The sequence below is a fragment of the Oryzias melastigma genome, linkage group LG2, assembly GCF_002922805.2.
Source record: "Oryzias melastigma strain HK-1 linkage group LG2, ASM292280v2, whole genome shotgun sequence".
Taxonomy (NCBI): domain Eukaryota; kingdom Metazoa; phylum Chordata; class Actinopteri; order Beloniformes; family Adrianichthyidae; genus Oryzias; species Oryzias melastigma.
This window is the reverse complement of record NC_050513.1, coordinates 1557126-1570951: the sequence shown is the minus strand read 5'-3', so window position 1 is coordinate 1570951 and position 13826 is coordinate 1557126. Positions and strand designations below refer to the sequence as shown.

Here is a 13826-nt window from a genome sequence, read left to right as displayed (position 1 = left end):
AAAAAAAAAGAAGAACCTGAATCCTCATACAGGTTTGTGCTCATAAGCTTCGCTAAATGATGATGAGATGACATCACATGAGTACAGTGGAAGAGACGTAGAGGATCACCTGATCCTAAACAGGAAGTGAGATGTTTCTGTTCCTCAGGAGGAGGAACTGCTTGGACAGAAGCTTCCTGAAGGACATTTTTCAACCTTTAATATGACAAAACTGAGGGGCTTCCTGTCCTGGAGGTGGAGGGGCAGCCAGGACACACCTGCCCCTTGTGAGCTGCAGCCAGGAGGTCACATTTTTGCTCCGTGTTGCTGTTTTTCCCACAATCCCAGCGGTCACATGAATCCGAGCCGCTGTAATCCTCATGGAAAACACGACTTCATGGATTTATGACTCGGCTGACCAGATTAACTCTACTTTTGATTCCAGGTCAAAGTGAGCAGCGTTTGGTTGGCGGTGACCGTGGCATTCCGGTAACCGAAAAGTCACCTCAGAAGAAGAAATGTTCAAACTTATTAACCCTTTAGGTAAACATCAGAAATCTGCAGTTTTTTTCTGCAAGATCAAAGACATGAAGAGGGTTCAAACCAGACAGCAGGACTTTGACTAAAAAGATCTAAGGCAGGAGTGTCAAACTCAATCTGACAAGGGGTCAAATACCAAAACACACCATAGGTCGCAGGCCGAACAGAATAAACATTCATTGAACACTCTGACTACATTTTCAAAGCCTTAACTTTTAAACATAATTATGAACTAGATCATTACCTGTGATAATGCTAGTGTGAATGCTGTAAGCTGAATTTGTCTGCTGAAGATGCTAGTGCTGATAGCTGAAGAAGCTGAAATTGATCGCTAAAAACGCTGAAGCTGATAACTGAAAACGCTAAAGCTGATCGCTGAAAATGCTGAAACTAATAGCTGAAAACACTGAAGCTGATAGCTGAGAACCCTGAAGCTGATAGCTGAAAACGCTGAAGCTGATAGCCATCCAAAATATTAGCTAAATGCCAAATTAGCCTAAAAAATAAAAAAATATTTAGGTAAGCCAAAACAGCTAGCATGTAGCTGAATTATTAGCTAAACTTCAAAATAGCCTAAAAAAATCTTAGTAAATGCCAAAATAGTCCAAAAAGCTATAAGAATGCCAATGTTTAGAACTTTAAAACTTTAAAACTGTAAGTTTTTAACATAAATATTATTCCAGAATAAATCAACTTAAACCTTAAATAACTTTCAATATTTTACTCTCCATAAAAACATATTTTGTCAAAATTATACAAGTTAGAAATGAGCACAAGATAACATCGGGACATTAATAACAATAAAATGCTCTGGAGGGCCGGATATGGCCCCCGGGCCTTGACTTTGACACATGTGATCTAAGGGATCTTGTCAGCAGAGTCTGAAAGTTTAGGAGGGAAAACATTGAATGGATCATTTCAAGTCTGACTGAAGAATGTTAATGATCAGTGGGGGAACAACTAATAAAACTGACTCTGTCAACAGGACGCCGTTTAACAAATCCATGCTTTTATTGTTGTAGTCCCTCACCTCCTTCCTACAGAAAGTACAGAAACGGAAGAACCGTAGAAATAAAATTCAAGACACAAAGAACTCAAATTAAAACGGAGAAATTTCTGAGGCTGTGAATAGTTTTGTCAGAAAACTGCAGAACTTTGAGTCTTCGGTTGAACAACGAGGACACCTGGTGGCTGACAGATGTTACAGCAACCTCTTAACATTTGGCTAAAACGGCGTTTTATTCAAGTGGTCGACAAAATCTGCTGTTTAATTTCTGTTCATTTAAACAGATCATTGCTGCATTTAAAATTAGCTTCTTTCATGCTGTGTGAATTTTAGATTTAAAAGTCATAAACATTTAATGCAAAAAAAAACGTGATGAAAAAACCAAAGCCTTGTGGATCAAAGTAGCAGAAAAACTTGGGTGGGACTAAAGGAGGGAAGTTTTCCCTGAACTTTTTGAAATGAAAAGGATTGTGTTTTATTAGACAGTAATTTGTTCTGAGGTAAATATTGGGTCAGATTTGACCGGCAGTGGAGCAAATGGTCATATTTAAGAGGTCGACCTTCAGTTCTCTAGGATTCATAACCAGGTCTGAAGGTGTTCTTGCAGCACCGATCCCACTCAAAAGCCTTTCTCCTCAGTCGGCCAGCTGTACGGCGGGATGACGTTCAGCTCCTGTCGCTTCATTAAACATCGATGCGGGTCAAACCTCCCCTGCGTACAGACGGCTCCTGTTCTGAAGGCCCAGCAGCTGCAGTCAGGCTCTACTGAACCGGGTCGTTGTTCCAAGTTCTCAAAAAATCAGACTCGTCAGCTGCACCGTTCAGCTCTTCTTCGCTCAGACTTATGTCAACTTTCTTTTTTAACGCAAAAAATCAATCAAGAAAAACAAGCAAAGATGTTTTAAGGCAAAAGTTTTGAAAATGTAAACCAAACAACATCAATAAAAGATCTGCAAAGCTCACCTTAGAGATCATTAAAACATATAATTTAATGGGCCTAAAATAAATCTGTAATTTTCTGTCAGCTGTAAAAATATCTGATTAAAGCAGATCTGTTAATATTTTTCTAAAAATGATCTCTTATCTTTAACTTTAGCAACCAAAAGAAAAAAAAAAGCATCTATTTTAGCCTTAGAAACGTGATTCACTTCGATTAGCAAAGAAAATCTGAAATTGCTAAATGAAAGACTGCTTTGAGATGAAAAAAAATAATTTCAATGATCAATTAATGTTGGAACAGAGTATTTTTTACAGGATTAAAGTTGGTTTCTGTAAATAGGAATAAGATCTGTTAAGATCTGATAAGTCTCTGTCAGACCTAAAAGCATTTGAAGCTTTGTGGCTTCAAACAGACTCGCCCATAAACACCAGGACGTTAGCTCCAAAGTTGACAGAATTAATTTAATTCCAGGTTTACGAAAGTTGAGAAAATCCGCTTTTCGCTGATACACAGATAAAGTGAAACATTGGATCAATTAACAAAAGTCCTGTAATATGTTACATTTAAAAGTATTTGTTTTTATCAAATTTAAATTTTGAGTTGATCGTTTACTGAACTCAAAATTTAGATTTTTACGTTCATCATGTTAACGACTGAATAGTTACAGTAAATCCAAGAACATAAGCACTGGAGCTCCAGTGTTAACCTGTTACCCAACCAGAACAGAGACATCTGGTGGCCAAATGATGTAACAGCAACCTTTTTATGACTGAAGCTCTGAGCCGGTTCTCATCCCGATCCAGAGCTCCTGAAAAAGCTCAACCAGTGTTCTTAGTCTCTGCTCAGCATGAAATGAGGTCAAATCAGACGCCATGTTGGAGCCAGATGTCGTCAGTAAGCCGTAATTGGTCGGTCTGCGTTTCTCTGGCAACCACTCTCACCAAACAGGAGTGAGCTTGTTGGAAGGCCACACCCCTACACCTTGAAAGCGAGCCGCACAAAATCTGTGAAATGTCCTGATCGTTGGATGTGGGGGCCTGCAGGCTCCGCCTACTTTTATTGAGACTTGTGATTGGTCAGTTTATAACTTTAATAACATTAATGCATCTTCCTGACCGCTTCGTCCCCTTTGGGGTCGCGTGGAAGGTGAAGCCTAACCTGGCTGCTGACGGGCGAAGGCGGGGTACACCCTGGACAGGTCTCCAGTCTGTCGCAGGGCACTTTAATAACAAGCAACAGAAAATTATCAATGAAAGAAAGAGGAAAATCAAGATGTTAAAATGTTGCGGATTAAAAATGGTTCTTCCGTAATGACTGGAGACTTTGGCTTCTTGGAGCCAGCAGATAGTTCCTGTTTGGAACGCCAGGGGGGAGGAGTCACTCTGTCCAGTTCTCATATCCTGACATGAACCTCCTCAAATGCCCCTCCCTCATTTGAGGGTCTGACAGTGGGGCCTTTTCAGACAAACTAACCATGACCGAGTGCTGCTGACAGGAAGGGGGCCGACCCCCACCCCGGTTAGAAGCTGAACAAAAGTGACCTGCCGTCTGACACAAAACTCTCGTCTGCTCCGACAGGTGCTCCTCGACTGTATGCGGTTGTAACCATGGTAACGACAGGGCGGGGGGTGTGGACCCTCTCCCCCTGCGTCCTCGTGCTGCTCGTCTGCTGGTCGGAGCAGACCGAGGTTAAACCTGCAGACTGCAGCTCCAAGGAGCATCCCATCGCCTCCTACCAAGGTGAGTTTGGATCAGAACCCCATCTAGAAAACATCATGAATTAAGACAAACTATTGTTTATTGTTTGGAAGAATAATGAGTTATTTTATGGCACAGAGTTCATTTATTTGTTAGCAGAGTTAAAAAAGGATCTTTTTAAGATGATTAATGCAAAGAGATTTATAATCATCCTTTGAATCATTTTAATCCTGACCGGATCTCCAAAAGATCCTTCTTCACTTTTACTGAACTCTATAAGAGCAAAACAAACATGAAAAAACAGCAAAGACACAAACAGAAGCTGCAGAACTCCTCCTCTTCGTGGATAAGCAGCAGAAACACCTCCCTCTCCATCTCTTCTCCTCTGTCTTTCTTGCTTTCAGCATTGCGTTCGTGGATGTCTGAGTTTTCCCACCCAGGGGCCAAGGACTTCTCCCAGCTGGCCGTTGACCTGAGCAGGAAGCAGCTGATCGTAGGAGCCAGGTGAGCTTTCATCACAGAACCCTCAAACCCAACACGCCGCTGTTCTCCTGCTGACAGAACGTCTCTTTGACAGAAACTCTCTTTTCCGGCTGACTTTGAACAACGTCTCCCTCATTCAGGTATGCATAATGAACACATCTACTCCGGCAGTAAACAGTCAGTAAACAGTTGATACTCACTCAGTATGTAGTCAGGACACAGTTGGTATGATTTAAGTACTGACTATGCACTTAGTACACATAGTCAGTACAAACCCAGCCACCAAGGCCAAGTGGGCACCAAATGGTTTAACCCTTCTGCTCTCCTTGGTTTGTTTACATTAAAAGTGGGGTCATCTGGACCCCACAAGACAGTGCGCTGAACTTTGGCAGACATAAAATCCTGTCCACCTTTGTCCACATTTGTCATGGAAGGAATCACATCAATATGTGGTTGGAGTCATCTGGACCCCAAAGAGAATATTGTTACGGAAGTAGCAGAACTTGATTGGAATGCTGTGTACAGCAGCCAACAACCTGAGGTTTCCTTGGATACTTTAATGAGCCTATTCTTGGGAATAGTTGCTAAATATGCACCAATTAAAAAGATAATGGGAAGAAACGGTGCAAAGTGGATAGATTCGACACTGAAAAATACGATGAAACTAAGGGATAAAGCAAAGGAGGAGTTTGCACATTTCAAACTATTAGTGGACCAAATGAAATATCGCAAATTAAGGATATTAAATTAAGTTACTAAAATGAATACAAGAAAGAGAAAAGAATGCTATAGACACAAAATGGATAGTGCTAAAATGATGGCAAAAAGCTTTGGAAGATCTTAAATGAAATAATGGAAGGAACAGAAATGCATGTCCTTTTTTTGTTGAGTCTGATGACAGTTTTATAACAAATCCTAAAAACATTACAGATTATTTTAATAGCTATTTCCTCAATAAAGTCAGAGCTTTAAGAAATAGTATGGGGCAAACAAATTTCAATTTCAAAGAACTAATTGAGAATGAAATTATGGTTGACAAAACTTGTAATTTTACTTTTGATCGTGTGCAACCAGCAGAAAAGATGACCCTGCTCAAGTCACTTCACAAGTCACTTCGCATGGCAGGCCTGGAACAGATAACTTGGATAGCATCATTTCAAACAAAACAGCAGAATTTATTGCAACTCCTTTGTGTCATATATTTAATCAGTGTTTATTGAAAAGTGTTTATCCCACTCTGTGGAAGCAGGGCAAAATCATCCCTATAATTAATGACCAAAAAATACCAAACTGCAGACCAATAAATCTACTCCCAGTACTCAGTAAAGTTATGGAAAAAATTATTCATCAACAAATTTGTAAATATTTCCAGAATAATGACTTGTTGACAATGCTTCAGAACACTTACAGGAAGGACTTTTCTACCTGCACCGCTCTCATACAAATGACAGACGGATGGCTCAGAAGCATGGATAACTCTGAATTAGTTGGTGTAGTGATGTTGGACTTTAGCTCGGCTTTCTATGTAATAGACCATTGTATTTTAACAGGTAAATTGAAGAGCTATGGTTTTACTGCCCCTGTTGTTGCATTAATTCAAAGCAATCTTTCTGACAGAACTCAGAAGGTCTACTACAATGATTGTAGAACACAAGGGTAAAACTGTAAATTAAATGATAATTGACTGTGTAAAATTATGCTTATGCTAGAATTGCATTAGTAATCTAATATTCTGTATGTATTGTGATTTCTATTTTAATGGACCCAGGAAGACTAGCTGAAGGCTAGGTTAGCACTCAGCTAATGGGATCCATATAAATAAACAAATAAAGAGAGCGGAAGGGTTAACCCTTAAAATCCTTCCGCTCAGGATTTTATGTCTGCCATGGACATTAGTGAAACTCAAAAATCGATAAAAAAAAAGTTCAGCGCACTGTCTTGTGGGGTCCAGATGACCCCACTTATGATGTGGACAAGCTAAGGAAAGAGGAAGGGTTAAAAGCGGGCAGGAAATGTGGGTCTCAGTCTCTGTGGTGGCCCCACTTGTGTTTGCCCACATTGGCTTAAGTGGGCACTCATTGGGTAGGCTCACTACGCTAGCCAGCCACCCGGTGGACAGCATTGCGTGCTACCCAGCGCTACTGTAGCAAGCTAGGAAGTTCCGCTGCATCGTGCTTGCAAGCTTGGCTCTTTCAAGCTAGCGGGGTCCCCTGTAGCATTGTCATGAGCTCATCTGTTGAGCTAGGGAGCTCAGCTGTATCGAGCTAGCAAGCTTGCTGTAGCGAGCGCCGCTGAAGCATACTAGCAAGTTCCTCTTGAGCTCCCCTCTGTAGCAAACTAACAAGCTCCTCTGTTGCAAGGTAGCTACCTCCGCTGTATTGAATTAGCGAGCTTCTCTGTAGAGAGCTAGCGAACCCCGCTGTAGCATGATAGTGAGCTCATCTGTAGCAAGCTAGCCAGCTCTGCTGTAACGAGCCAGCAAGCACCGGTGTAGTGACCCACTAAGCGCTGCTGTAGTGAGCACTGCTGTGGCGAGCACTGCTGTGGCAAGCTAGCAAGCTCTGCTATATCAAGCTAGCAAGTGCTGGTGTAGCAGATGCCACTCTAGCGAGCGCCACTGTAGCAAGCTAACAAGCTGGGCAGCTCCACTGTATTGAGCTAGAGAGACCCGCTGTAGCAAGCTAGGGAGCTCCGCTGTACACCGGGCGGCTGGCTATCATAGTGAGCCAACCCACTGAGTGCCTACTCAAGCCAATGCAGGCAAACACAGGTAGGGCCCCCACGGAAACTGTGGACAAATCTATCTGGGGCTCACAGTTTCCGCCCACTTTTAAACCACATGGGGCCCACTCGGCCTTGCTGGCTGGGCAGTGGTCCCTTAAGTCTGTTTCCGGATCTTACTTCCCGTGTTTCTGCAGGCATCAGAATGGGCTCCCGATGAAGACACAAGGCGTTCATGTCAGAGTAAAGGCAAATCTGAGGTGAGAGGTTTATCTACTGCAGTTCATGACAAAAGGAGATCCTCACCTGTGCACTTCTCTGCAGGACGAATGCCAAAATTACATCCGGGTTCTGCTGGTCAGTGGGGCATGGCTCCTCACCTGCGGCACCAACGCCTTCACCCCGGTCTGCATGACCCGGCAGGTGGGTAGTCTTCTGCATTTGTTTCAGACTAAGATCCTTACTGATGTTTCTCTGCTGTCAGATTTCAAACATCAGCAAGGTGTTGGAGACAGTCAACGGCGTGGCCAGATGTCCTTACGACCCCCGCCACAACTCCACTGCCATGGTGACGGAGCGGGGCGAGCTCTACGCCGCCACAGTCATTGATTTCTCCGGCCGGGATCCGGTCATCTACAGGAGCCTAGGGAACATGCCGCCACTGCGCACCGCCCAGTACAACTCCAAGTGGCTGAACGGTGAGCGTGCGGTGCCGTTTGTGCCCCTACAGCAGAACTACCCCCTCTAACCACCTCGGTTCTGTTTCTACAGAGCCTCATTTCGTGTCGTCCTACGGGATCGGCCCATTTGCTTACTTCTTCCTGAGAGAGTCCGCTGTGGAAAATGACTGCGGAAAGATGGTGTTCTCCAGGGTGGCCCGGGTATGCAAGAACGACATGGGGGGGCGGTTCCTGCTAGAGGACACCTGGACCACCTTCATGAAGGCCCGCTTGAACTGCTCACGTTCTGGAGAAATCCCCTTCTACTACAACGAGCTGCAGAGCACCTTCTACTTACCAGAGCAAGACCTGATTTACGGCATCTTCACCACGAATGTGTGAGAAATCTTACAGTCTGGAAAATCTGGGATCTTTCTGGATCCTTTCTAGATCCTCCACCATGCTTTGGGAGAAATTTTGACTTAAGAAGCAAAGACGCCAAACTTCCCTGGTTCATCCCTCCAACCCAATCTGTTTAAACTTGTTGAATTGTAAAAATAGTTATTTGCTGATGACCTGATTCTGTTTACAGGAACAGTCTCTCAGCCTCTGCTGTATGTGCATTCAACCTGAGCGCCATCACTCTCGCCTTTAACGGGCCCTTCCGCTACCAGGAGAACCCCCGCACCTCCTGGCTCTCCACCCAAAACCCCATCCCCAATTTTCAGGTAATTCCATCCAACCAGATTGACCTATCTACTAGAATTATTTGAAAAAATGTTTTCCGTCCTTTCAGCTTAAACAGAAATGTGAATGAAGACTGGATGAAAACAGAGGTCTGGTTTTGCCTCTAAAACCCATAAGATTCTATACGTTTCTGGGCAAAATCAAGTTGAGGATTAATGGGCTTCAGAAATAGTGGTCCATGAGTGAAGAAACAAATGTCCTGCAGATAGGTCCTATGTCCCTTGACCCTGAAGTATTGCAGGTGCTCATTGGTTCAAATGTTGGCTTGAAAGTGTCCCATTCTTGACTGATCAGTGCGGCACACTGGAGGAAGACGGGCCAGGAGAAAACCTGACCGAGCGCAGCCTGCAGGACGCCCAGCGCCTCTTCCTCATGAATGACGTGGTCCAGCCCGTCACCATCAACCCACTGCTCACTCAGGACAGCGTGCGCTTCTCTAGGCTGGTGGTGGACATTGTCCAGGGCAAAGACGCTCTCTACCACGTCATGTACATTGCAACCGGTGAGAAGTGAAAGTGCATGTTTGGAAATCAGGGATTTCTTTATCGAACGCAGTTTTCTTCTTGTTCAAACAGAATACGGGACCATCCTGAAAGCTCTGGCCACAACCAACAAAAGCCTACATGGCTGCTACCTGGAAGAACTCAGGATCCAACCTCAGGGTCAAGCTGGACCAATCAAAAGCCTGCATTTACTCCACAGTGACAGATCCTTGTTTGTAGGCCTTGACGACCGATTGCTGAAGATCCCGTTGGAGCGTTGTTCCAGCTATCTAACCGAGGGGTACTGACTCTGTTCTGCGCCTCTTCTGTAACTCTGTTTCTTTTTACAAAGCTGATATGGTCTTGTCTAAACTCCACAGTCAATGTCTGGAGACCCGAGACCCTTACTGTGGATGGGATCACAAACAGAAGCGCTGTAGCACCTTTGAGGAGAGCTCCAACATGAACCAGTGGATCCAAAACATCACAGAGTGTCCAGTAAGAGCGAGCTGCAATCATGGAAGTAAAGTTTTGACTTTACCGAATGAATCCACTAATTTCTTCTGCCTGCTTCTGTGGAGGTGAGGAACCTGACACAGGATGGGGGTTTTGGTCCATGGGCACCATGGCAACCGTGCAACCAAGATGAAGGTGACGGCTTCTTCAGCAGCTGCTGGTGCCGATCCCGGTCGTGTGACGGACCGGTTGCCAAATGCGGAGGTCTAGACTGCAAAGGTCCAACCATCCAAGTGGCCAACTGTTCCAGGTTCACTCATTTCCCAAATCCTGGTCCCTACGAGCTTAACATGCAGAAGAAGCCTGCTGATTCAGGAATTCCTATTCCACGTCTCCCAGGAATGGTGGCTGGACTCCGTGGTCCTCCTGGGGCCACTGCAGCAGCAGCTGCGGAATTGGGTTTGAGGTGAGGCAGAGGTCCTGCAACAACCCAGCGCCTCGCCACGGAGGTCGGATCTGCGTGGGACAGGGTCGGGAGGAGAGGTGAGGGGGACGGTATTCAGCACTGCTGCTAATGTCCGAAGTGACTTGTAAACAAAGCAGAACTTGATCATCATCATGTAACAAAACGTTCGAATCAGGCTCTGCAATGAGAAGAAACCTTGTCCCCTGCCTGTCTCATGGACCTCCTGGAGCTCCTGGACCCACTGCAGTGCTGAATGTGGAGGGGGGGTTCACTCAAGGACTCGGACCTGTGAGAATGGAGCGATGTGTCCAGGATGCACCACGGTACTACACTGACACAAACCTCTGTGCTGAGGCCATAATTCAGGTCCTGCAGGACTGTTTTTGTGCTTTGCATCTCTCAGGAGTTTAAGGTCTGTAACTTAGAGGCCTGTCCTGAGGTTCGCCGCAACACCCCATGGACCCCTTGGATGCCAGTCAATGTCAGCCATGATGGGTCGCGGCAAGAGCAGAGATTCAGGTACACCTGCCGGGCGCTCCTGCCCGACCCCCAGCAGCTCCAGCTGGGGAAGAAGAAGCTGGAGACCCGGTTCTGCCCCAATGATGGTTCTGGAGCTTGTCAGACTGACCGTGAGTATCAGTTATATCATGAACAGCCATAACAGTTTTGCCCATAAAAAAAAAACCACATCCACTGCTACCAGGTGGAAACATCTCTGCTGGGCTTTTAGAGCAGTAAAGCAGGCACACTTGTGAACAACCCACAATTACACAATTATCTGATAGCCAATCACAGTGGAGGATTGTGATTGTGAGGATTTTTGATATAAGAGGTACTGAACCTGCAGCCAAGGAAAATGCATCAATAACAGAGAAGCGAGAAGAAATTAGTTTGACTACTAAAAATTCATACTCAGAAAAGTGGAGAATTCTGGATTTATTCAATTAAAATTATATTTACTCAAGACTGATGGAGCAATGAATTAAGCTCAAAAAGAAAGAAAATTAGAATATATTTTCTTAATATATGTTAAAAATACTTTTGTGTATTTCTAGCCCTAGTTGAAGAATTACTAAAGTCAAATGGCAGAACTCTGTCCCAGCCCCAAAATGCCAAATGGGGAATGTGGGAAATGTGGTCCGGTTGTTCCCACCTGTGTTCTGGAGGCTTCAGAACCAGGAAACGTAGCTGCTCCACAGCAGAAGGCAGGACCAACCCCGCCACCTGTGTTGGGTCTCCAGTGGACTATCAGGACTGCAACACTCAGCCCTGCAAAGGTAAGCAGCTGCATTCAGGTGCTGCTGCAGTCCTACAACATTAACGTTCGCTTTGCACTGCAGTGGGAGGAGCCTGGACGTGCTGGTCCTCTTGGTCCCAGTGCTCTTCCAGCTGTGGGGGTGGGTACTACCAGCGGGCTCGAACCTGCAGCAACCCACCACCCTCAAACGGGGGAGACATTTGCATCGGCCTGCATACAGAGGAAGCTCTCTGCAATACCCATGCCTGTGAAGGTATGCAGGAACATACGCCGAGGTCAGCGCCGGCTTTGCGCAGTCGTAGTCATTTAAGGAATGACATGAAGTTTGTTAGACTTCTACGATGAGACATTTTTCTGGTTCACAGAAGTGAAAAGTAAACGTTCAGTTTGGATCGAACCTCCTGAGAATGTTTTCTGTGGACAGGCTGGGGAGAATGGGCGAACTGGGGGGAGTGTGATGAAGACGGTCTGCAGCATCGCACTCGCCGCTGTGGGGAGCAGCAGCAGGCAGAGCTCCACCACTGCCAGGGCAACCTGACCCAGAGCAGGCCCTGCCGGCCCCACGAGGTCCCAGGTGAGTGCACTTTCACCGGGATACGCTAAACAATTCATTTCTTCAGAGAAATGAACATCAGGATGGAGCGGATCTCCAACCTTTTGAAGGTGCTCTTTAGCCCTCCAGATAATTCTATCCGGCCCTCCAGCTCATTTTATTTTATTGTTATCAATGACCCGATGTTATCTTGTTCTCATTTCTAACTTGTATAATTTTGACAAAATATATTTTTATGGAGAGTAAAATATTGAAATTTATTTAAGGTTTAAGTTGATTTATTCTGGAAAATATTCCTGCCTTTTTATTCTTCATAATTATCTTCAAAAAGTTTAAAGTTTTAGAAATTGATATTTTGGTATTTACTAAGATTTTTTAAGCTATTTTAGAGTTTAGATAATATTTCATCTATAGTACATGTTAGCTGCTTCGACTAGTTTAGACTTTTTTCAGTTTTTTAGGCTATTTTGGAGTTGGAGCTGTTTTTTCGTCTACATGCTAGCTGTTTTTGCTACCTAATTTGGGAATGCTATGGGTATGGTGCGGGCGACAGGTCGTAGTGATGACCTATAGAATACGTAAGGGTAAGTAAGGGGGAAGTAGGTGAGATGCGGGCGTGTCGCACACATTTTTTTCATTTTTAAAACTCTTCCAAACACTGCAGACTGCCAAAGGAGCCTGTTAGTGCTGTTCACGTGATACCTGGGCGCTCGGCATGTGACGAAAGCTTTAATGAGTGACATCATGGCGAGGAGTTTGACTTCTATTTAACTTGCTCTTGACCTAGACACACTTCAAAGTGACAGAGAGCTCTGACTTTTGTAAAGAAATGTGAAATCCTGGGGCTGAAAACTCATGTGAGATGGTTTCACTTTGAGTGATTCCAGAACCTTGCTAATTCTCTTCTTGTTCTCGACTCTTCAGTGATTTTACCGGGACCAGATGAGCAAAGCTGTGGAGGTGAGAACAGATGAAGGTTTTCTTCATCCTTTCAAACATGAAGCAAAGTCAGAGATGAGGCTGAGGATTTCCTGAAATTCTCCATCAAGCTCAAACCACATAAAAAACAAGGAACAACAAGGTTTCTTAAGCTTCTTAAATATGTTTCAGATATTGGACTAAAGGAGGAGGAGGCAGTTACAGTCAGGTTAACCTTTGACTGCTATATGAGGCTAAAATGCTGGACAAGAGTGCTGACATTCATCAGGACCTGGAGGAAGCTGATTTACTGTAGCTCCGCCTTTCTTTAAAAACCTGAACATGCAGCACATTCTCATCTCCAACTCGTCAGTTTTTGATGTGCTGGATGCTCATAAAATCAAGGCTCTGCCACCCTTGGGATGCGGTACCGGATGCAGTAACAGATACAATACTGGATACAGTACCAGACGCAGTAACAGATAGAGTACTGGATGCAGTAACAGATGCAGTAACAGATACAGTAACAGATACAGTAACAGACGCAGTAACAGATAGAGTACTGGATGCAGTAACAGATGCAGTAACAGATACAGTAACAGATGCAGTAACAGATACAGTACCAGATGCAGTAACAGATACAGTAACAGATGCAGTAACAGATACAGTACTGGATGCAGTAACAGATACAGTACTGGATGCAGTAACAGATGCAGTACCAGATAGAGTACTGGATGCAGTAACAGATGCAGTAACAGATACAGTAACAGATGTAGTAACAGATAGAGTACTGGATGTAGTAACAGATACAGTAACAGATGCAGTAACAGATGCAGTAACAGATACAGTACCAGATACAGTAACAGATACAGTAACAGATGCAGTAACATATACAGTACTGGATCCAGTAACAGATACAG

At 44.4% G+C, this 13826-nt stretch overlaps 1 protein-coding gene across 1 annotated transcript in view; it reads left to right on the top strand.

Annotated features, from left to right (window-relative positions):
- LOC112136788 (semaphorin-5B) overlaps window positions 1-13826 on the top strand; it is a 26806-nt gene that overhangs the window by 9094 nt on the left and 3886 nt on the right. Inside the window, exons 2-20 of the mRNA XM_024258685.1 lie at window positions 4044-4205; window positions 4568-4667; window positions 4741-4786; window positions 7565-7627; window positions 7692-7790; window positions 7852-8065; window positions 8139-8424; window positions 8619-8754; window positions 9068-9275; window positions 9349-9556; window positions 9636-9753; window positions 9837-10021; window positions 10111-10254; window positions 10353-10500; window positions 10581-10806; window positions 11233-11454; window positions 11518-11688; window positions 11860-12009; window positions 12913-12948. Coding sequence (XP_024114453.1) covers window positions 4073-4205; window positions 4568-4667; window positions 4741-4786; window positions 7565-7627; window positions 7692-7790; window positions 7852-8065; window positions 8139-8424; window positions 8619-8754; window positions 9068-9275; window positions 9349-9556; window positions 9636-9753; window positions 9837-10021; window positions 10111-10254; window positions 10353-10500; window positions 10581-10806; window positions 11233-11454; window positions 11518-11688; window positions 11860-12009; window positions 12913-12948 — 2893 coding nt within the window. The 5' untranslated portion in view covers window positions 4044-4072. The remainder of the gene's footprint in view (window positions 1-4043; window positions 4206-4567; window positions 4668-4740; window positions 4787-7564; window positions 7628-7691; window positions 7791-7851; window positions 8066-8138; window positions 8425-8618; window positions 8755-9067; window positions 9276-9348; window positions 9557-9635; window positions 9754-9836; window positions 10022-10110; window positions 10255-10352; window positions 10501-10580; window positions 10807-11232; window positions 11455-11517; window positions 11689-11859; window positions 12010-12912; window positions 12949-13826) is intronic.